The following is a 24,231-nucleotide window of genomic DNA, read 5'->3' as shown; positions in this document are numbered from 1 at the left end:
GGAGCCAAACCTAGGTTTGAAATAAATGACTCTTTGCTTTTGCATCGGACTCGCTGGCTCCCTGGTGGGCCCTTGGGAACCTTGAAATCTGGGCACAACAATTTGATCAAGTTCCTCATCCCCCAAGTTGATGTATAAATCCTTGGCCTGACTTTATTGAGAATCCCCCTACCCTCGAGATCTCCCCTTAGTAGGTTTCCATCCACTGGCCCCTCATTCTGTTTATTGGTCATAAATCAAAGGTTATCTTAACTGTATTTGAAATTGAGCTCTGTCCTATCATGAAGTCTCTCCTGTATTGCAAGAGCAGTGAGTAAAACCTGTCTTTACTGCCTCTCGCTAGTGTCTTGCTGGTTTTGTTTGACATCACCAAGAATAAGATGGGGCAGCAAATCCTAGGAGGCTGCACTATACGTACAAAATTTAAACTCAATCCTAGCCTTAGCCTGTTTGGCTCAGTGCATAGAACATCAGCCGGTGGACTGAAGGGGCTCGGTTTTGATTCTGGTCAAGGGCACATACCTCGGTTGCAGGCTCAATCCCTGGCATGTGCAGGAGATAACCAGGCAATGTGATGTTTCTCTCTCTCTCTCTCTCTCTCTCTCTGCCCCCCCCCATCCAATCTCTATAAAAAGAAATATCCTCAGGTGAAGATTAATAAATAAATACATAAATGCAATCATAAAACCTGCCTGCTACAAGCTTTTTATTGTTTATTATTAGCACTATTTTCCAGCAATCTATAATAATAAAAGCATAATATGCTAATTAGAGTGGACGTCCTTCCGGACGACCTTCTGGAAGAAGCCAGGGCTGCGAGGGAAGCCCAGGTCCTGGGTGCCAGAGGGAAGCTGGTGCCTGCAGCTGGGGGAAGGAAGGCCTGCTCTTGCACAAATTTCATGCATCGGGGCTCTAGTTATAAATAATGCCAGTAATAAAATACTCCTCTCTGAAAAAAAAATCTCTGACTGATTTAAGTTTTAAACAATTGTTGCTATTACAACCAGGTTTTAATAATATATGTAAGCTTCAAATGACCATATTTTTATTACTCATTTTAAAATAAGTAATAAATGTCATGTAGATGTATACAAAGCTTGAACTGTAATGTATGGTGTGACATTTTTACATGTAATATTTTGTATGCAATATCTATTTTGTTAATTTGTTTTTACTAATGTAGTTATGCAAAGTTGAGTAAATTGTTTACTGTGTTTTTCTAGCCATTATTATAATTTATTTTATAATTATTACTAAAAATGTTTTCATTGTATAGGAACAAGGGTTATTAAAAATTATTGACTCTAGATAGACAAATATATAATAAAGCATGTATAGCAAATGTTAATGGTAGACTTTAGATGTGGGTATATGCATTTGCACTATGGAATTCTTTCAATTATATGTTTGAAACTTTTATTTTTTAAAGTTTTTCTTTAAAATTGAAAGAATACTTTTTCCATTGATTCTTTTAGATGAGAAAGAGAGGAGGGGAAAGAGAGAGAGAGAAAAACATCGATGTGAGAGAAAAACATCAATCAGTTGCCTCCTATATGTATTCCAACTGGGTATATGCCATGGTTAGGAATCAAACCCACAACCTTTCAGTGTATGGTCGATGCTCCAATCAACTGAGCCACACTGGCCAGGGCGAAACTTGTCTTATAAAGTGCTGGGGGGCTCGGGGGATTATCACCTCCAGGGGTCAAATATTCCAGATAAGCCACTGGTTTTGAGCAGCAATAAAAGCTGAGGTACAAGATAAAGTCTTGGTAAGTGAGCATGCACCCATCTACGTGTTGCTTTCTCTCACATGTACATTCTGACACAGGGCTCCTTCAATCCCAAAACATATGACAAAGACAGTCACAGTAGTCAGATGTGGGTCAGTGCTTCCCTTCATAAACGGTTTGAAAGACAGTGAAGAGGTTTTAATTCCTTTTCCAGGAACAAAGGCTCCTGTGCTGAGGGGAGCAGGGAAGGTGTCTACGTGCTGGCCAGCCAAGCAGATGGTGTGCAGTGACCTGCACTGGAGGAGAACTACACCATTGCATTCAGCAGTGGTCACTGGGAGTCCATCACTTATCCGATAAATCAATTCAACACATAAACACTCTAAATATTTCAACCTTCTGTCCCAAAGGCAAGCCCAGTGCATCCGAAGGCCCAGAGGTAAGGCCAAGACATCAATCCAACCTGAGCAAGGTTCTGAGCCCCTGGAACAGAAGGCTGTTGGCAGTGGGGGTGACACCTCCATCCTTGTCTAACCAGAGGAGAGGCCAGCTCTCCATAACTGATAAAGCTTGCTTCTGCTACTTAGGACCCACTTCTCTCTATTATGATAAATGGCCACTAGAGGTGTCATCTGATCTCCAGTCACCACCCAGCTTTCTGCAGAGGGGGAATGAGTTCTCAGGAATCACAAGGGAAGCCAGCCAGCCATTTAACACTCTCACCCTCAGTGTCCTGCAATGAAACGACATGGCAGTGATCACGACTTCCCTTTCCCTGCTGACTCACAGGGAGCATCCTTCTAATCCTCTGGGTCACATCCCATGGGTCTTTTTGAAAAAATGAAATGATAGGAGGGCTTCTTAGAGAACCTTTAGATCAGGACTATTATAATATCCTCCTCTAGGTTCATCTCTCACAGGTGCATATGACCACTGGCCAAATCTTCCTGAAATAACAGTCCAACCTCCTTTTGCTCAGTCCCCCTCACCTGACATTCAGGATCCTCCTCGGTGTGACACCAGGCTACCTTCCTCTGTCTTCCTGTCATATCTACTAAATTTGCTCTTTCAAATTATGCATTTTCGATCTTTATTCATCCATGGTTATTCATCTATTTATTCAACATTTATTGCATGCCTACTATGTAAAAGATGCCAAATATTTTTAAAATGAATTAAATATATCACTACCTTTAAAAAAGCTCTCAATGTTGGAAGCAGTCATGCAAACTACTGATGACAATATTATGTGAGAAGTGCTCTCAAAGAGGTGTCAACAAGATGCCACAGAATCATGGAGGCCAATATTAGCAGCCCTCTCCTCGGAATCATGTGCCCCTAACACTGTCACCACCGTATCTGCAGCTCTCCTGCAAGCTTTTCCACCCCAGCCAGCAGCACTCTCTCCTTTACTTAAAAGTTTTATTGTATATACCAGTACATGAGAGTTAAATGTCATAATAATTAATCAAATACCACTTTGGGACATCCCTCATGTTGCCTTGGTTATTTAGTTTTGTCATGTGTATAGCCTATCTCCAAAAGCCTTGAAGATCAGGTCCCTCCTGTACTAGCCTCTTTGATGTAATAGCCTCGAGGGGCTGGGGGTGAGAGTCCCTTCAGGAATTGGTTGCATCTGGGACTGGCACCACCTTATTTTAAGTTAATAAGTTAGCCTGATACATGGATGGTGGTAGAAGACACAAGACTGGTGGCTCAGCAAACAGCATAAGTGTGCATGTTTGCATTGGTTCCCTATTTCCCTTACGTTCCACAGGGGTGACACAATTTGGTTTAGATGGTTGCAGTTTATATCATGGCTAAGGAATGCTGAGCTTGGGGAATCTACCATTTTTATAGCAAGCTATAAATAAGCCTGCCCATTGACTGAGATATTCACTCATCCTTTAAGTTGCTCCCTGAAAACATACCCAGAAAAAATGGCTGAGATAGCCATGAGGACATTACATTCTCGGCATACATAGCACATCGTGTCCTGAGGCTGCCATAACAAAGTACCACAAGTGTGGGGTTTAAAATGACAGAAATTGATTGCTCACAGTTCTGGAGGCTAGAAGGCCATGTGTGAGATCAGTAGGGAAGAATCCTGCCTTGCCTCTTCTTAGCTTCTGATGGTAGCTGGTGCTGCTTGGAGCTCCTTGGCTTTAAGCTATCACACTTCAGTCTCTACCTCTCTTCAGTTGTACAGAGGATCCTCCCCTCATGTGTCCCTGTCTTTTCTCTCCTTATGAGGACACCAGCCCGATTGGATTAAAGGCCCACCCTACTCTGGTATGACCTCATCTTAACCAAGTATATTTGCAATGACCCTATTTCCAATTAAGGTCATATTCTGAGGTAGTGGGAGTTAGGACATCAACATATATTTTGGGGGATATAGTTAAGTCCATAGCACCCTGCAAGGTCTATAAGAGTGGGAAAGACTATTAGAGAATTGTCTCTTTCAATAGAGTAGACTTGCTTCTAAGAGCACTGCAGAAATTACATAGCCTGGTCAGTCGGGGGCAGCTGCAGGTGGCATTCTAACCATATTGGCTAGCTGTTATCCTAAACCCGACTATATTCTTCTGACTCTTTTTCCCTTCATAGGGAGGAGCGGGGAGGATGGCACAGTATGACTGAGTCCAGGAGGAGACATTAGTACATCACTGTGGTCAGCCATGTCAATACCAAGCGCGAATGGTCAGAGATTGTCCTGCCCTAGACCAGTAAATGCGGAAACAAGAGGGTAATTGCTTATGCCTCTTTTCTTTCTGGTTCAGTGAACACATTAAAAAGACCTCTTTCCTCTATGTAGGTGCCTTGAAAAGACTGCACAATTCAATATAAATATATGGTTGAGCTAAGGGGCACTTGGGTGAACTAGATCAGAAGACATTCTACAATACATCCCTAACCAAAGAAACCCTAGAGGCCCAGCACTCACACAGAAAACTAGCAACATATTGAGTTTGCAAAGCATCTGGCTCACTGTAGGAGATGAGTCAGCTCAATGTTGATGAAGGAATGAATCTGCTGTACTAAAAAGCAGTGACTTTGGAAATTATGTGAAGGTCACTGCATAACAAAGGGATGCTTTTTAAAACCAGCTGAACATCAAATTAATCAGATGGAAAGGGTAGGATTGGGGAAATGACTGAATAATGGAGGATGAGAATAATAATGATAGAATAAAAAAAAACAGATAAATCAAATGAACTTGGCATAGGGAGGCATGAAGAAAAAGCAGAAATAAAAACAAGAGGAGGAGAAAACAAAGGTATAGGAACAATTGAGTCATTTTAAATGTGCATCCCAGTGCTTACACGGTCCTGGAGAGCAGCTCACTTCTTACCAGAGTCCAGTCTTGCCCTGCTCTGCAGAGTTAGCTTCTCTACCCATGTCATTTCTGTCATGCGTCTCCATGCTCCAAGCTTCTTCGGAATTTAGCACCTTGTTATACAAACTTTCCCATAGGCTATGCGCATATTCTGGAAACTGAAATAAATCCCATTCAACTATTTGCTCATTATCCCAACTCAGTCCCAATTAGAGATCCCAGTGGCCCTGATGTAATTTACAAATGGCAAAGGAGAAATGCCTCAGTAGCCTGGCTGGTTGAACACTGACCCATGAACCAAGAGGCACTGGTTTGATTCCCAGTCAGGTCACATGCCCAGGTTTCAAGCATGCAGGAGGCAGCTGATCAATGCTTCTCTTTCATCATTGATTTTTTTCTCTCTCTCCCTTTCCCTTCTTCTCTTTCTACACAATTAATAAAAACATATTTAAAAAAAGAAATGCCTCAATATTGGTCATTTCTGTTAAAGGTGAAACGTTTGGGAATACAGCTAACATCCAAATAAAAGCAAAAATTCTGCCCTTCTCTAGCCCCTCCCTGCCCCCAGAAGAAAAAAAAAAACTATCTCAGAATTAAATTAGACCCTTTCTCTCAAGAGTTGTTTAGATCTCTAACATTTCCTCCCCTACTTGAGGGAAGTTATATGGTAATGAAGCAGGGTTTTAATTTTCCTGTGTGTGTGTTGTTGTTGTTTTCAATTACAAACCAACTGTAGGTTCAGGTTTTGTCCCAGGCAATACATACGATCTCTGTGTGATTTATGTAGCATTAGCAACTAATTTATTTATTATTCATTCCTACCAGCACCTCTCTTTGATCAAAGCTTCCCCAAAATCTTAGGGTATCTGAGATGGGTGTTTATTTGCCAGGTCTCCTGGTTGTCATGTTGTTATTGATCTCATTGGAGAATTCTAAACCATGGTTAGGAAGGCTCATGGGCCTACTGCCAGGATGCAGGGACCTCCAGTGGAATCTTATTGCCTTTCCCCAACAAGCTAAGTGCATCTGGCTTACTGAGGGTGTTTGCTGCCATCGTCTCACTTTCTTGTCAAGCATGAAGGATATATGAGCGGATGTCTCTTAAGTGATCCTTCAGTGCATCAATTTGTTCCAGTGGGCTGGAAAGAGTTTTATCTTAAATGGTACTTTTGCACTTCTTTCACAAGTTGAATGTCACTAGAAGTCCTTGATAGCACCAACTCACAGTTACCCACAGCTGTCAAATCCCCTTTCTCAAGATTCAGGCCCTTCAGCCTCACTGATAAAATGCAGTGGTGTCTCAGCTACCTAGCAAAGGATAGAATCTGCCCACTGGGCTGGTATCAGACTGCAAGGGTCATTGTTCTTCACAGTAATCTGGAGCCATGAGGCAGGACTGCACAGGTAGGGGCTCTGGTTCCTGACTTCTCTTATGATAAGTCCACATCAGCTGAGGGAATTTCTTCCTTACCAAACCCCTGAGGGCAGCATGGGGCCTGGCATATAGCAAGTGCTCAGTAAATTTTGGCTAATGTACTAATTAAGTACCAATTAATAGCATCTACTAATTTCTATGAATTAATGAATACAGCACTGCTAAAGACCTGGCTTATCCATCCTTATTACTTTTACAGAAGAGAGTATTGCAGATTGCTTTGCTTCTCAAAATTAAATTTCGTGCTCAAGGAGAGTGCCTCTCTCATTTTATCCAGATGCTGGACCCAATTAAAGAATTCCAAATAAAAAGAAAGTTTAGCACAACACTGACATGGTTTTGCAGGAATAATTCAGGTCAGGAATTCAAAGTAAAACAAGCTACCTTAAGTATTGCTACCTACATGCACAGGGTGCTCTGAACTCAGAAAGGAATTAAACAAACACATTTGAGCTGCATCCAGAAAATCATTCCTGTCTGTGCTTGTCCTGAATTTCAGACAACTCTTTCCTGTGAGCTTCTGCTGGGGAAAGATTAAGTGCTCCTTGAGGGCAGGGACCCCTTCTTCCCCTGGGGATCCCCAAGAGCCTAATACTGAGTTTAGGGTCTACAACACAGTGTTGCATAGTGGAATTCATAAAACTTTGGAATCATAATGTTTAGAGTTCAAACTCCCTCTTACTAACTGTGCAAACTTGGGCAATTCTTTAACCCTCACTTTCCTCATCTGGAAATCTTCATAAATACTTTTCAGGATTGTTATAAGCGTTAGAGAAGATGTATATAGCACTTGATACTTAGTAGGTGCTTATCTTGCAAGTGAAATTCTCTTAGGTCATTATTTTTCCCTTTAATTGTTCTGAAGCAAGATTTCTTCTCAGGCAGCGTGTCTCATTTTGTAATCTATGTGAGCCAAGCTCATCCTATCTTAAGACTGATGCAATGCTCTCCCAAAAAACTATTAACCCAAGAATGTGGAACCAGAATGGATCTTTCACTTTAGCCAATAAAAGGCCATTATGTGTGTTTCATTAAAATAAAGGTCAGTAGGGTAATATTTACCCTAAATTCATTTGAACCATAGTGAGATTTATCTTTGCCCTTCAAAATAGCTTGACATTCTTAGCTTAGATCCATAAAAGTTGACATATTTATTTCAAAAATATATAATAAGCTCATAGCTACATCAAATTTTTTATTTAGCTGAGTGGCAAATCAATTAACCACATTTTGCTGTAGTTGTCTTGTCTAAGACATCCAAGTTAAATTCTGGAACTAATAATTTATGTTTTGGTCCCATATTTTGTGATATGATTTTTACCAGTTGACCCTTTTGTTCACCAATCCTGTGTGTGTTGCAGAGTCACTAACAAGCATGAACAGTTCATGGATTTAGTGTGCTCTTTGGCAGAAATGAAAAATTCTAAGATTTTGGGCAAGAACCCAGCAATCATAAAATTCCTTTGCAGCTGCCCAGGAAGAACACCAAGTTCCACCAGCACTCTACTATGCAGATGATGTCCTTCAAAATATTCACAAACATAGTTTTAAATTGATGTGAGTGTAGAGAAATGGTCACACTTCAACTTTGCAGGTAAGACTGTAAACTGGTGCTGTGGATGGTAATTTGAGACTATTATTCAAAACTGTATATTTAGCCTCAGAAATTTTCCTAAGAAAAATATTGTAAAGATATATGTACAAGAATGTTTCAGAGCATTAATTTTAATGGTGAAATTTGGAAAACTCTAAAATTCAACAATAAAGGATTAATCAAATGAAACATGATGCATCCATTCAATGAATTTTCAAGGGGGAAATCAGTCTTTTTCATGTAGAAGTGCTTTTTAGGTAGAAAGGACCAGCTTCCTCTTTTCACTTTGTTGAGGCATCCCTGTGGGTCACATCCTCCTGGGATAAACTGCTCTTCCTCTTTCTAAGAAGCTTCAGTGGTGGACAGGTGGTAGCAAAGAGAACCTAGGTTATGGCCAAGGGATAATAGAGATGTAAACTTTCTACACATGCATTGTAGGATTCTACAATCATAGGCACCAAACTGTGGGCAGTAGGATCATAAAGGGTCTTTCGTGTTCCCCAAATTGCCTGAATATTTTACAATATTTTATGGGCGGGGCGGGGGGTGGGGTGGGCGGAATCTGTTTTGAAATATAAAAGAAAAAGCTACCAAGCCCACCCAATGCACAACTACCTTAGAGCTAGAATGATAGTTAATAAATTAAGCACGCTAAACATAAAAACCCATGTTATTAACAAAGCAGTAGCAAGATAATAACATAGCTACAAGCCAACATCTGAGTCACTGCGTGCTTCCAAGGAGTGTGGTTTCAGATGCTCATCTAGTATGGATTATGTCATAGCAGTCACTGGCAAATCAAGGCAATTTTGACTTAATCATGTATTGCAGAAAGTATAAATGTTAAAAAAAGATTCTGTTCCCTTTCTATTGTTTTCTGCGTGCACATGATGGCAAAGAAGGACTGTTTTGATGTGAAAATTGCCATTTCTGTAATTTACAGCATGTCAATATCACACAGAGAAAAGCTAAGTGCCAGATGCCTAGAAGAATGCTGCTAGTGGCCCCCACGCCAGTTCTAAAGGCCCAGTGGTGTCCCTGACTCACAGGGTTTGAATAATGACTGTGCAGCCTTCATTCTCTCTCAATCACCTCTGCTTGTAATTAAAAAGAATACATAGCATGCTAAGTAGATCTATAATTTAAGAGAAGAAAAAGGTTGGTCTGTGTGTGTGTGTGTGTGTGTGTGTGTGTGTGTGTGTGTGTTTATTTTAAGGACTTTGCTCTGGATGTATTCAACCATTAAATTATTTTATGAAGTTGAAATGGGTAAATAAATTATCAAGGACTGGCACCTACCATGTAATGTAGTTTTCTTTTTCCCTTCACCACTTATCCCCCGATACCCTCTTCCTCCTCCACCACCCCCTCTCCCTCACCAGAGCAATCATCACGCTGTTCATTGTCCATGTCAATGATGAAGTGGTTCTTAAACAATGCTTGGGAGCAGAGAATCTTATCTTACTCAGGGGATATAGTGGCCTTAAGCTTATTCATTATCTGCACAACTGAGGACATTACCAAGGCCAAGGCCATGTGAAAGATGGCCTTGAATCCACATCATTCAAGATGCTGACCGTGGCCTATTTAAGTGAGGAAATTTAGCCTTCAAAACGTCCAAGGGAACTAAGCACGCAAAACAACTTGCCAGAATGACGTGCTCTCTTCTGCCAATAATGCTATCGTAATTTAAAATTTTACCTTTGTGCTTGACAGTTATCATCACTGTGAAAGATTCATAGTCCACAGGATTATTTCAATTTCAATGACTGGTAAAAGGAGCAGCTTTGGCAATTACATTTACTATCAACAGCAGTGCTACCATCTATGCATGATGTCATTAGGGTTTTCTGTAAATGCCTGAAATGGCAGCATGCCTGGAAATAAAAAATAAGACCCCTTTTAAAACAGTGAGCTTTGTGTTTCCATTGACACAAGGCCCAGCTTTAGTCCCAGTGTTTGGGGGGAAGGGTGATATGGAAAGTTAGAGAACTCTGACCTGCTCTGACTGGAGTCACATTTTCTTAAATGATCTTCTGTCTTTGACATATTCGAGAACCAAAGAACGGAACATGCATTCACACTGCAGATGACACTGGCCATTAGCAAACCCTTTTGTCCCTGTGATCAGCAGGAGCCTTGACCTTGGCTCTTGGGTTGAGGCGATAGATGTGTGAAGCTGAGACCTGCAACCATCCCATGGAATAACTTGTACCTTTCACATCAAGGCGAGCTCTAACTAAGCTGATGAAATTTGGCCTTTTAAAATGTAACTTGTAAACAAACAAATTTCATGACCTTAAGGTCCTGACTTTCAACCCTGCTCCTTAGAGGTCCAAGATGGGACAAGACTCCCCAGCATGGGAGATAGGTATTTATTGTTCCAATCACTACAGCCCTTGCTCAAGTCCACCCAGGAAGCAGCTGTCTTAAAATCCAAGCCTCTTCTTCATTGTTTCCAGTCTATTGGGACAAGTGGTAGAAGCCCACAATGCATTCCCAGGATGGCACAAAGCAGAAGTTCCTAAGCAAGCATTCGTCTAGCAATGGTCTCGTCTACCAAGCATTCCCAGCTATCCCAGGCCAGAGAACTTCCTTCAGAGGATCCAGGTGAACTCTGCTCTCTGTTGGCCCCTACACTTAAATAAGCAACTAAAGATACAAGGAATGGTAGGTTACATTCTGTTCACTCAAATAAACTACAAATTCATTCAATTAAGAGCCATGTCCGCATTTCTTTGTATCTCCTAGTGCAGGAATGGCGAACCTTTTGAGCTCGGTGTGCCAGCATTTTGAAAAACCCTAACTTAACTCTGGTGCCGTGTCACATATAGAAATTTTTTTGATACTTGCAACCATAGTAAAACAAAGATTTATATTTTGATATTTATTTTATATATTTAAATGCGATTTAACAAAGAAAAATCAACCAAAAAAATGAGTTCGCATGTCACCTCTGACACGCGTGTCATAGGTTTGCCATCACTGTCCTAGTACCTAACACAATTCCTTAAATATACAGGGTGTCCCCCCAAAAAATGTATACACATTTTGAATAATTATTAATTTCAATGGATTAAATCTGAAAAGAAAGAAACATCAATTGAGTTACCGGCTGTTAGTGTGTATACATTTTTGGGGGCCACCCTATATTAAGGACTCATAAACTCTGCTGACTGACTGATTGGCAGGGATGGTTTTCTATTCATTTTCATATCTTCAGCACATAGATGGCTTTTGCTGATGACCAGGATAGGACAGTTTTGAATAAATAAATGAAAAAAGAATGCTACATTAAGACATTAGTTAGTAATGTCTTAGGACAAGTCACTAAGAGAGAATTAGCAGAAAATCTGTTAAAAATCTTCTGCTGAGTCTTAGTGTATAAAATAGGTAAGATCAGTGGTGTCTGATTGAAGAAGGACTGAGGACCCAGGATCTTGCCTCCTCAGCAGCTCTGCCCTCCCCTGCCATGTGGATCCCATAGAAATCTCCATGGAAGCTTAGAACTGCAAAGAACTCAGTCTGAAAAACCACCACCTAAACAGAGTTTGGTAATGTTTATAATTTCATTTATTTTTTATTTTTACCTTTTTTTAATTTATTAACAATTCAGTGTGTGGATAAAAGACCTTACTTATTTTCTTAAATGCATTGCTTTACTTCCTCCCGCCGCCCCCCGACCTCGCCATCTCATTTCTACTGGTAGCAAAAATGAGATGAATTGGTGGTCCCCAGACTAATTTGCCTTCTTAATTTTTCTGTGGAGGAGAGAATCTTTAAATCCTATCCCATCCATGCTAGATCTCAGCCTTAGGCAGTAGTTTAGGGGCTTAGGCCCTATAACTAGAAACAAGCAATTTGCATTGCCTATCACTCCCGGCTGATGAAAAAACTGTATAGATGTCATCATCAGACCCAGGGCCTGGCCTGCAGGGAAAAGATTATTGCTAGAGAAGTGAAAACTGCTCACTCCTTCAGCTGCTCATCACCCATTCGTTTGATAAAACCACCCACCCGTCAGACACTTCCTGGGCATCTACAGAGTACCATGAGAACTGGGGTTTTGGCTTGCTCATTCCCCACAGAGTCTAGAACAGCTGTGGGCAAACTACGGCCCGCGGGCTGGATCCGGCCGTTTGAAATGAATAAAACTAAAAAAAAAAAAAAAAAAAAAAAAGACCGTACCCTTTTATGTAATGATGTTTACTTTGAATTTATATTAGTTCACACAAACACTCCATCCATGCTTTTGTTCCAGCCCTCCGGTCCAGTTTAAGAACCCATTGTGGCCCTTGAGTAAAATAGTTTGCCCACCCCTGGTCTAGAATAATAAGAACAAGGTAGGTACTCAAAAAATATGTGGGGGTCAACGACCTTATTCTTTAACTCATGACATTGGGCTCTCAGAGTAGGCAAAACTCTCAATTGTCTACTGCAATTTCAAAGATAAACATTACAACCTTATAAGAGCTTCCTCAAAGCTAAGCTCTATTTCCACAGTTACAGCTACAGCTTAATCCTATCCTAGTGTCCACTTGAGTGAAATAGGAATCAGTCCTACCTGCAAAGTCCCTAAGGCAAAAAAAAAAATGAACATTACACTTTAAGACATAAGACTAATTTGTTTATTTGGTGTGTTCTGTAACTGGAGAAGGGAAAATTTGGGGAAATAAATAAATAAATAATCAGACAAACGGAGACTTGGGGGCAAAGAAGGAGCTGAGGGGGAGGAAGCGGAGTCCTTGCATAGTTCTAAATGAACAGGAGGTGGCAGCAGTAGGCAACGCGGGTTCTCAGCAGAAATGCAGCACTTGCAAAAACCAGGGACAGGAGGCTTTGAGAAAGGTCAGAAGGTGACTAACTATTTCTTTGTCACAGAGACCCGTGGTGTGGAACATCCGTCCTCTCCACTGGGGACGGATGCAGCGTCTCACAGGATCTGCCTGGGCATCCCGTACCCCGTCATGCCCGCCTGGGAGGCGCCCTTGTTGCTGCCCATCTGCAGGCCTATCACATTCTGTCCTTGGCGAAGCTGCTCCTCTGAAAATCCTCTCCGATTCTGCTGGGCTTTCCTGGGCAGAGGGAAGGAGATGGAATAATGTCATTCTGACGGTTTTCAAACCCTTCCCAAGATAGGTAGGTAGACAGGCTTTGGTGGGGGCGGTCACCAGATAGAAGAGCAGGCCCTATCCTAGGCTACAGTCTGGCCATGAACTATGGCCCTACCCTGGACTATGACCCTTCCCTGAGCTATGGTTCTATCCTAAGCTATAGTTTTACCCTGAGCTATGGCCCTACCCTGAGCAATGGTTCTACCACACGCAAGCCCTGCCGTAATACATGAGCTCTTACTCCTTGGAAGCCCAGATGTTTTCCTAGAATTTCCAGTCAAGATCAGTAGCTACCTCTCTGGGGACTTCACTCTTGGATAACTTTTCTGTCACTGTCTTTCTCACAGTTACTTCAAACCCTTGTGAAAATTAAAACCAGCTCTTCTTACAAAGCATGTCATTAATCCCAGTCCACCCTTCCCTGTAAAGGCCAAGGGTTAAAGTTCCATTTTAGAGCTGAAAGACCAAGAAGTTATAAAGGGGAAATTTCTTACTCTAGATAAGAAGTCAGCAAACTTCAGCAAAGGGCCAGATAGTAACTAATTTTGGCTGTGGGGGCCATAGAGACCATGGCAGGTCATTAATAAAACTAGGACTGAAACCAGAATTTCAACTGGCCAATATCTAGGTGATTTTTTAGACCAAGTTCTTTTGAAATAACACAGACTTGCACCTTTTTTTAACCATCAAAAAGAAGAAAAGGGGGGTTAGGGAAATGAAGAGTCAGTTAACTGGTACAACATGTTCTTTTCTCTTCATCTCCCACTGAATTATTGGGTTGAGTTTCAGCTCTCTTACTACCCCCAACTCCTGAAAAAAAACAACAAAACAAAACTCCTCAGGAAAAGGCCCTTTACTGACATGACTGTATAGTTATTATTCAATTCAGACCAGGCCACTTCTGAGAGTGCTATTAATAAATACACCAGGACAACAAGTATTAACCACTGTCTCAGGCAAATATATTTTCCCTTCATTTAGTAGATAGATAGATAGATAGATAGATAGATAGATAGATAGATAGATAGATAGATATGGAGAGAGAGAGAGAGAGAGAGAGAGAGAGAGAGAGAGAGAGAGAGAAATAGATATTACTTTGATTCAGGGCTACTTGGGTCATAATAAAACCAAGTTCAGACATCAAGCCACCTCTGACAAAAGCAATTTAGTCCTGCTCAGTCTCAGAAGGAACAGAACCTGGAAGCAATGGTAGCAAAGGCCTGACCATTTCTGCCCCGGGGGCATGATGCCCTGAACATCAGCATCTTCCCTTGCTCTGGGGGACTCAGTTGTGGGGCCAGGAGTGCTTGCCCCTAGGGACTTTGTGTTGAAATAGCCTCCGGGAACTACAAGGCTTCAGATGCTCCCTTTCGTTCAAGTCAACCTCTGCTCCCGAGAAAGGCTTTTACCTGTGAAACCAGGATGGCTCTCCCCGGTAGCAGCCGTCATCCTTGGTGACTGCCACACTGCCTAGAGCCATCAGGGTCCTCTGCACAGCTGCCATGTCCTTCCCTGGAAACCAACGAAGAGATTCAAGCCAAGCATGTGTCAGGGCCAAGGAATCTGGAAAGAGGGGGCTGGGCCTTCGGGAAGGGAGTTCTGATAAGGGGCTGCAGGCAATCACTTTCAGGGGACAGGGATAGGAAATACTTCTCAAAGTGGCCTGCAGACAAGCAGAGCCCAACCTCTCAGAAAGAAACAAACAAACAAACAAATCATGGGCTCATTCGGTTCTATATGAGGCATACCAGAGATGCCGGTTTCTAACCCGTTCAGAGTTGCTGTATGAAACAGACACTCCAAACACTTAGCAGCTCAGATCTAGGTATATCCCCGCTCTGAGCAGAGGCCCTGGGCTGGGTGGGTCCTGGCTCTGGTGCGAAGAAGTCCTGTGGGCAGACTGTGGTGGATTACGGAAGAGGATTTTCCTCAGGACGGGAAAGAGAAAAGGAGACTGGAAAGAAACCGGTTGGATGGATTAACTGCACCAAACCCCAGGTGGCTTCTCTCTTTCACTTTATCTGGGTTAAAAGGATCTAAAATCACCCATGTGCATCAAATTGAGTATTCACATGGCTGTTTGGGCTGGAGGCCTGGCAAATGAGGAAAAACAAATCAACACAGAAGCACTCAAGTGACACAGATGACAGACCCTTTATTTTGTGCTGCTTGAAGAAGTTAATGGAGACAATAAATAAGTGGTAGGCGAGAGAGAGAGAGAGAGAGAGAGAGAGAGAGAGAGAGAGAGAGAGAGAGAGAGAGATGGGAGGGGAAGCACTGTTAGCTGGGATGGCCAGGGACCCCTAACCCACGGAGAAGGCAATTAGGCCCTCCAGGTCAGCCTGCTCCTCCCATCTTTTCTCCCTTCCTCCCTTCCAGTTGACTAACATGTCCTGGACTGAGAAAGATGCTGCTGTGTGATTAGCCCTGCAATTTAGAACCAGATCCAAGGTCCATACGAACCAGTTTGGAATGCAAAAGCTAAAGCACTGGGTTAGAAAGGAAGGCAGCATTCAGCCTGCTGGGGAGTGGGGGAAGTCAAAAGACAAAGATTAAAAGGCTCCCTTCAGGCTGAGTGAGCCATCTGTCGGCTCTCCAGCCCAGCCGCTGCCGCAGTCACGGGGAAATACAGGGTTCTGGGGGAAAGGCAGACGGGAAGTGAGAATGGAGTACAACTCTAATAAAATAAGCAATTAAGGCCTACAGAGGAAGTCCAGTTCAGGATGTCCATTTATTCAAAGATGAGAGAGACAGCAGATCCTTCTCTCCTCGCCTCTCTCCTCCGTCCCATTAACCAGGGGCGGTTTCCTGGATCCTGAGGCCTTGTGGGACTGGTTAATGGATACAGGGATAAAACGCTCTTAATGTAGAGTCCCCAAGACCCAAGGGACAGCTGGGATGGTGGAGAATGGAGAAGCTGGGCAGCAGAGGAAGGAAGAGAGCACAAGGAACACTGAGAATTAAGAAAGAGGAAAGACAGATGTGGTTATTAGCATGATTTTTCTCTTCTGCAGATGAAAAACGTTTCTGTAATTGTCACTGAATAACAGGATACTGGAAATTTAAAAAAAAATAGAACCGCAGTGATGCTGCTCTGAAGAACCACTCTGGGAAGTAGTGAGTCATTAAAGAGAACCTAGAGAAATGATTAAGCACAGGGAGGCTTAGGAAGGTTAGGGTGGATCATGCATCTCCACTCTGTACAATGAGTGCACTAGGGATGTTTCCGATGGTTGGTATGTCCAGGTTCTGGGAATTTGAGGAGCTTGACAGCCAGCAACTCAGTCACAGACACTCTCCTGGAGCCATGGGTGCAGAAGCAAGTTCTGTTTACCGTAGACCCAAGCCTCCTTCGTGTAGCTGGCTAAAGTATATAGTACATGAACCCAGAAAGGATGGAGGGAACTACGTTGGGGGTAAAAGGAAGATATCTAGAACTATAAAGACCACTCCACCTTCATCCCAGAGAATGGAAAAGGAAGCAACTACACGATTGGGGCAAAAGAAGCTAGGGAAGGAGGCATTAGATAGGAACAACATAGAAAGGTTTTCCTTAATAGAGGTTCCAAGACAAAAGATTTGATGTAAATTATAGGCCAAACACTTCACCGTACGTGACATTGACCCCATAGAATTGGTGTTACTCCTCCCAATGTATTGATAGAGAAATGAATCTGGAGATATTCACTAACTTGATTCACCCACCAAGTAAACCAGGGCCTGGCTTTAGCTCTGGTTTCTGAAAATAAAGCACACAAACCGTCCACTAAGCCACTTGACATGGGTCCCCATCGCAGGCGGCTGAGGCGGCTTAGGCAGCTGCCTCGGTGACCAGGGATGAGCCGAAGGTCTGGCAGTGGCTGCTTCAGTGCCAGTCCAGAGCGAACGCACTGGGAGGAGGAAACTGGCCACAGTTCCTGGACCCCACAAAATCAAAGGCACCAGCCGCGAATGGCGGTAAGTCCTGGAGTGTTTTTGTCTGAAATCATTTCTCCAGGTCTCAACTCAAAGAAGATTGAAGCAAGAAAAGGCAGTTCAAGTCTATTATTGTCCAGATTCTAAACAACGCCATGAACAGAAATCTGTGTCTGTAACTAGCTGGTGTCTAACCTGTTTCTTGTCATGTGTGGTTCCGTTTCTGGTAGATGTTCCTGGGAAGATTTCCAGCACTCAGGCTGCACTTCCCTGACCAGCTCCGAAACCCAGATCGAGGGCTGTGGGTGGAAAGGGGCCGTTGTGGAGACTGATCCCTGTCACTGGGGTCAAACGTTTAAATGTCTAAAGGAGCACTGAGATGAAGCAGTATCTGTGAAGTGTGCCAGGTAGAAAGCAAGGAAAGCTAAACTGCTGTGTCACCACCAAGTGCAGCATCTGCCGAGAACACAGCCTGCTTCAGGGCAAGAGCTTCTTGGATGACTTATGGGACGGTGCAGGGGTCTCTTTAAAAATATGAATTTTGAGGTCATTCCCTGGGGAGACTGATTCAACAGGCCTTGGGTGGGGCTTAGCAGTTTATATTTTTAATAAACTCCGTGAGGCAAGTTTGAGGAACTCAGGTTTCACCTGGTGGCTCCCAAATGAGAGTGATCATTACAATTACCTGCGAATCTTAAAAATGCAAATTCTGGGACAATCTCCTGAGGCAATTCCAATGCCTCCAGATTGGATAGGCAAGCTCCAGTTCTTTGGTTTTTAATTTCTTAAAAAACCAAAATGTCTGGCATGTGGTAAATACTAAGTAATATTTGTTAAGCAATAACTCCTCCCTTCAGAGATATCTTCTTCAATGCCAAATAGTAAAATCAATAATTAGAAGGGCTCTGCTCCAAGCTGTGAGTCAGCTCAGAGGCCTGGGAGCTTGGAATCTCTTTGATCCCTGAAAGCTACCCCTCGATCAGCGGTTCTCAAGCTGTGGGTCGTGACCCCTTTGGCAGTCGATTGGCCCTTTCACAGGGGTCCCCGAAGACCATCCTGCATATCAGATATTTACATTACGAATCATAACAGTAGCAACATTACAGTTATGAAATAGCAACGAAAATAATTTTATGGTTGGGTCACAACATGAGGAACTGTATTTAAAGGGCCAGAAGGTTGAGAACCACTGCCCTAGATACTGTGGCAAGATCGTTTGAAAACCACTGCTCAAGGGCTATTCTCCCAAGGGGAGAGGGTGAGGTGGGGGTGGGGAAGAATAGTACCAACTAAGTACTGGGAATTTTCTAGATGCTGGAGAGCAGAAATGAGACTGAATCCTAATGGTGATCTAAAAATGAGACCTCTGCTCTGGCCAGTGTGGCTCAATGAATAGAGCACTGGCCCGAGCACCAAAGGGTCCCAGGTTCATTTCCCAGCCTTGGTCTCTCACATCAATGTTTCTCTTTCTTCCTCTCTTTCCGCTCCCCTCCCTCTCACTCTCTCTAAAAAAAAAAAAAAAAAATCACTGGGAAAAAATATTCTCGGGTGAGAATTAACAAAAATAAAAAGAATGACACCACTGGACAAAGAAGGGTAGAGACATATGAAAGCGGAGTGGCCAAGTGTATACTAACAGTTCGGAGTTTTAACCAGGCTACCTCTAGCCCCTTATCACAGGGGAAGCTAATTAGAACTTGAAGTTGTAACAAAAGATGGTGGCCCAGTAGCTTCCCTGTCTCACCAACAAAACTTTTCTGAGAGTTTCAGATAGCGACTGCCACTTCCACTTGATGCGAGAGTGTTCCCTGTTTACTGCATTATCACAAAACAGTGTTTATCTAAGTGTGGTCTTTCTTCTAGTCCAAACTACCGAATGGTAATCTCTGGGGAGCGGGGCCAAGGTTCTGCATTGTAAGGCCCCACCCTGGCCCAACCTCAGGGATTCTTAATGCCCAAAAAGTTCGAGGTCCATTACCCTAAAGATACTAGAACAAAGATTTTTTTTTATTACTTTCATGATAGCTTATGCATGTCTCTGAAAAGAAAAATATAAAAAGAACAGTAAAAAGAAAAAGAAATGGCCAGAGAAATGTCATGTTGGTGGAGAAAGTTGTGTTGGACATCCTACTTTCAATACTAAAACTCAGTGTTATGGTCAAAATTCTGCTCCAAAGCATCTTCCATATTACATCAGTTTTGACTCATCCTTTGCTACTCCTGGATTACTGACTTTTTTCATCTTTCTGGGACTTAGAGAGAAAGCAATCGGTGGAAGGAGTCATTTCTTATTTCCCTGAGTAGTAACTTAGGCATAGGCCCCAATTCTCCTTTCAAGGTGGAGGAAAGCTTGCTATAGTCAATGGAGAAACATCAGAGGGGAGGCAGGGCTGGCGCTGTGAATTTAATTAATTTTTGTTGCTTGTCTCCCCGGAGAAACTCTCTAGGGCAGTGGTTCCCAGACCAGCAGAAGCAGAGTCATCTATGAATTGGTAAGAGATGCAAATTCCTAGGCCCTACCCCACACATAATAGTTCAGAAACTCTGGGCTGGGCCCAGCAATCTGTTTTAACAAGATGATTCTGATGCACGCTGGAGTTTGAGAACCTCTGCTAGAGAAAACAACAGCCAAACACAATTGGGAGCAGCACTTGTAAGAAAAGGAAGCTTCAAGCAGGAGGCATCTGTGATGCCTCAAGTCACTACAGGCACCTCACAGTATCCCAAAATATCTCTCAAATTGGGGGAAATGTCTCTTTGCTCTGCTGTTGAGGAATGACACATGCAGTGACACCTCCTCAGAGAATATATTTGGACTTTCCAGGCACTCCATCCCCGGATGTAAAACCCACCTCCCCCCTAACTAACTGCTAGCCATCCAGGAGGGGGAATAGGGAGGCATGAAAAACCCATGTGTCTGGTTCATCGTCAGTAAAATCACTGAGAAGAGTAATCAGATTTAACTGATCTTTGAGTCTTGCCTGCTCTGACATTCTAGATTTCTACATGTGTAATGTTCACCACATAGTTATGCAAAGGTTAGTCGTCAAGGGACTCTGAGTAGGGGAAAGAAGCCAGCATTGTGCTAGGCATTTTACACATTTAATCCTAACCCTCTGAGGAAGGCACTAGACCTGTTTATAGAGAAGGAAACTGAGGTTCTGAGAAGCTAAGCAGTTTAAACAAGGTCACACAACTAGGATGTATTTAAAGGGTTTCAGCCCATCTACCTGGCTCCCAGAGTCATGCTCTTTCCACTGTGCTGACATCTTCTGGGTCTGAAATTGGGGAAAGACATCAAAAGGATCATGGCCAGGCCCTAACTGTTTGGCTCAGTGGATAGAACATCGGCCTGTGGACTGAAGGGTCCTGTGTTCGATTCCGGTCAAGGGCACATCCCCGGGTTGCTGGCTAGATCGCCATTAGGGGACGTGCAGGAGGCAGCCACTCAATGATTCTCTCTCATCATTGATGTTTCTATCTCTCTCTCCTTCCTCTTTAAAATCAATAAAAATATTTTTTTAAAAAAGGAGGGTAATGGCCAGGAGGTGGGAAAAAGCGTAAAGCCCGCCTCGCCCTACTGAGGAATGGCAGACAAATGAGGGCAAAGGTCATCCGGGTAACCCTACCAGCTTCTGTGTGAAGCCATTAACGGAATCCATTTGTTACAAGACAAAATTTGTGCCTGTCCAGCCTTGCTCCTCTGCTCTCATTTTGTATTAGTCTTAAAAAAAAAAAAAAAGGCCAGGCCAATCACACCAGTAATTTTTACATTTATTATGCTCTGTTATTGCCAGGCACTATGCTAAGCACTGCTCACGCATTATCTCACTTACTCCCCATGTCAACCCTGTGAAATAGAAATGATTATTCCCATTTACATTAAGCTGAGGAAATAGAGGCTTAGAAAAGTTAATTGATACGTGATGGAGCAGAGCTTTGAACCACAGTCTAATTTCTGACTCACTGAACTACCTTCCAGGGTGTGTTCTTTGGGTCTGTCTGACTCACTAACTCTCACATGTTCTCTTTCTTTTACACACACACACACACACACACACACACACACACTTTTCTTGCTCATCCCTTTCGCTCCTTCCCCCTTTCCCTCTGAAAATGCTGAAATCTAACCTCCAGTTCACTCTCCTCTGAGCACAGACAGCTGAGTCAGCCCCACCCCTGCCCTACCCCTACCCTTTCCAGTGGCCCTATCTGAAAGTCACCAACCAGGCACTCAGCTTCTCATTGAAGAGAGACTTGCCCAGTCCCCTCCCATGCTCTAAGTGTCCTTCCTCCTTTGGCATCGCCAGCTCCCTCCCGGGGAACTTTACTAGTTTTGTCTATAACATCCCTGTGAATGGGTTGTTTTCTGGACCATTCAGCCCTGGGTTCCTTTTTGAAGTCCAGAACCTTTCATTCTGGTGTCCCCATTCCATTCCAACCATTTCACGTTGTATCTAAAAGGGTTTTCAGGATAGTGGGTACATCTGGAGCCTCTACCTGTCTAGATAACTAAAGCCTAAGTAGAAGGCATTTGGCAAGCCTGGGCTCCAGGCTCTATATGTCTGCAACATAATAGCAGCAGAGTCACTGGGCAGCTATGGGCAGGATGAGCCCTCCTTGGAGAGATGCCGAGCAGAGGGGAAGGGGAACTGAGAGGTGTGGAGCATAACATGCATGCAGAGGAGGAAGAGACAGACTCAGGCAAGGAAGCCTGGACCTGCAAGAGCCAGGGCCACGTGGGCAGAATCAGGAGTGAATGTGTGTAAACCGAAAACCACAGCCAGGATGTAGAATAGCAGGGGGAATGTGGCACTAAGCTAAGCAAATGGCTGGTCCAATAGCTCTGTATACAAACACGTACACGCTCATACACACATAGACACACTGACTGTGCCTCACAGCATCCCTCTAAGGCCTGCATATTCATCCCCAAACTCAAGAATGACAACTAGCTCTTACAGAAAGGACCCAGCCTCAGTTGCTCAGTCCATGTGCAATCTGTGGGCTCACTGCTGGGTTTTCTAGGGCCACTGCCCCTCCCACTTTATCTGCTCAAAGAGCAACCCACCTTCCCACCTCTTGCTCCATTGCATAGAAACCAGCTCTGGCCTGAGCTTCAGACAGTGATCTTGGGGGATGTCAAGTATCTCCTCTAAGGTTTAGAATGAGTCTCCTGAAATTCAGTTCTCAGTTACCCCTCCATGGAGAGGGCCACCACACCCTGGGGACTCTAGAGGCCATCTGAACACTCCTACACACTGCTTTCCTGTGGCCAGCTCTCCTGCATGACTTTACCTGTAGCAGGCCAGCCACAGCACCTCGGGAGTGGGTTTCCTCCCTTAATTCTTTGAAAGCTCCATCCTTCTTCTGCCTGGGGTTGACACCTCTCAGTGTCTGCCTTATTTGCTTTTTCTAGGAGCATTAACCTGTCCACTACCCTATCTCATGCCTCTCAACCTCCCTCTTCCCTAAGAGGTGTCTAACACACAGGGCTAGGGAGGTGGTGTTAGGCAGAGAGCTGGCATCAAAACTCATCATAGTTTTGATCAATACCTGCTCTCGCTGCCCCATCACTGTCAGCACCTCCTGGGTGCAAAAGTTCATCTGTAGAGTCTTTGGAAAAGGGGGAAAGGTGAGCAAAGCATCCTCAGTAATGGAAAGTCAGGAAAGCACCCTAGGGAGACACACCTCTCACACACCTTCCAGGTTCTTCATCCTCCTACATTTCCTGTACTGGGTGGGGGGAGCTCATGGGGCCCCTTCCATTTACACAAACACCTAGTTAGTGCAGGGGCTCTAGCCTTTTGTCCCACACAGCTCTGACTCAGCCTCCTCCTTTTCAGCCTCATCCATCATCATTATGATTCAACAGCTCACTCACAGATTAGGTGAAGGCAACAGCCTACTGGCCGAGGCGTGGCATGGCAGACTAGTTAAGGTCTTATTGTTTGGCATCAGAAAGATTGAGTTTGAGTCCTGAGCTCTGCTAATTACCAGCCAGCCAAATGATGAACACATGCAATCATGGGCAAGCTCCAGTTTTGTCATTTATGAAATGGGCAAATTAATAACTTTTACTTCATAGAGCTGTAGGAGAATTGATTGGCAGTATGTAGTAAAGTACTTGAACCTTGCCTAGTGCATGGGAAAAAATATCAATAAGCAGTAGCTATCTTCATTAGCTGGGGAAACTCATCATAGTTTTGATCTAAAAAGAAAGTATCAACTGTGGCATTCCACAGGGATCTGGAGGCTCATGCCCATGAAGTCAATGGCCGGGCCTGAATGTCTGGCTACCCAATTTTCCAAGTAATGGCAAACACAAGGAAAACTGACAGGCATCTTAGGATTTTAACTACCCATCTGTGAGTGAAACAGGAAATGCCAGCTCTCTGCCTAACATAGAGGAGGGTGAGAGGATTAAGGAGGCAACAGTTTCTTTATAAGTTGTTTAGAAGAATAATGTTCTGCTAGAAATATATTTCAACCATCATCTGACTATCCCTTAAAATCTCATCATCTATTGATCACAGGAAAGTTACCCCATTCTCACTGCCAGCAGAACCATTTGGTCGATGCCATGAGCATCCTACTGGTTGGGTCGCTGATGACAGCCAGTGACAATGAGCAGGACAGAGCAGAGTCAACCTGGAAACCCTGCTGGGATTGGTCTGCATCTCCCTGTGCCCAGGCAGGTCTAGTGTGAACAGTTGAATGAGTGGGCATCTACATTTGGTCTCATGGGGACACAGCACTCTGACCATAGGTCCCAAATTCTCTGGCAGTGTCTCCATTCCCCTCATTCCCCCTAATAATGGTGGATTGTTATATATGTCCTGAAATGTGATATGATTTTTATGCTTCTTAAGGTTTCTTAAGTCAATTCACAAATGTGAAAGAAGAAATCATTTATCAGACTCTCTGAGAGAATACGTATCTGGAAGGTATAGTCACCAAGCTCCTAGTTGAATAAACAGTTGAGGTGCTATTTATTTCTGAGACTGAATGACAAAATTGCACCAGGTGGCTTTATCTGAGTCCCACTGCTGGTGAGTCAGAACACACCACCACACACACACACACACACACACACACAC

General features: G+C 43.4%; 1 protein-coding gene across 2 annotated transcripts in view; it reads right to left on the bottom strand.

Annotated features, from left to right (window-relative positions):
• Positions 1-12,707: 12,707 nt before the first annotated feature.
• Positions 12,708-24,231, bottom strand: part of ABHD10 (abhydrolase domain containing 10) — a 40,239-nt gene continuing 28,715 nt past the window's right edge. For both annotated transcript variants that reach the window (XR_435665.2, XM_006763606.2), the window contains 2 exons: positions 14,626-14,728; positions 12,708-13,177 (listed from right to left, as the gene is read on the bottom strand). Coding sequence is in view for 1 of the 2 variants with exons in the window: in XM_006763606.2 (XP_006763669.1) it covers positions 13,036-13,177; positions 14,626-14,728 (245 nt within the window). In the remaining variant the exon portion in view is untranslated. The remainder of the gene's footprint in view (positions 13,178-14,625; positions 14,729-24,231) is intronic.

This window comes from Myotis davidii, unplaced genomic scaffold (genome assembly GCF_000327345.1).
Source record: "Myotis davidii unplaced genomic scaffold, ASM32734v1 scaffold379, whole genome shotgun sequence".
NCBI lineage: Eukaryota > Metazoa > Chordata > Mammalia > Chiroptera > Vespertilionidae > Myotis > Myotis davidii.
This window is presented reverse-complemented; position numbering and strand designations above follow the sequence as displayed.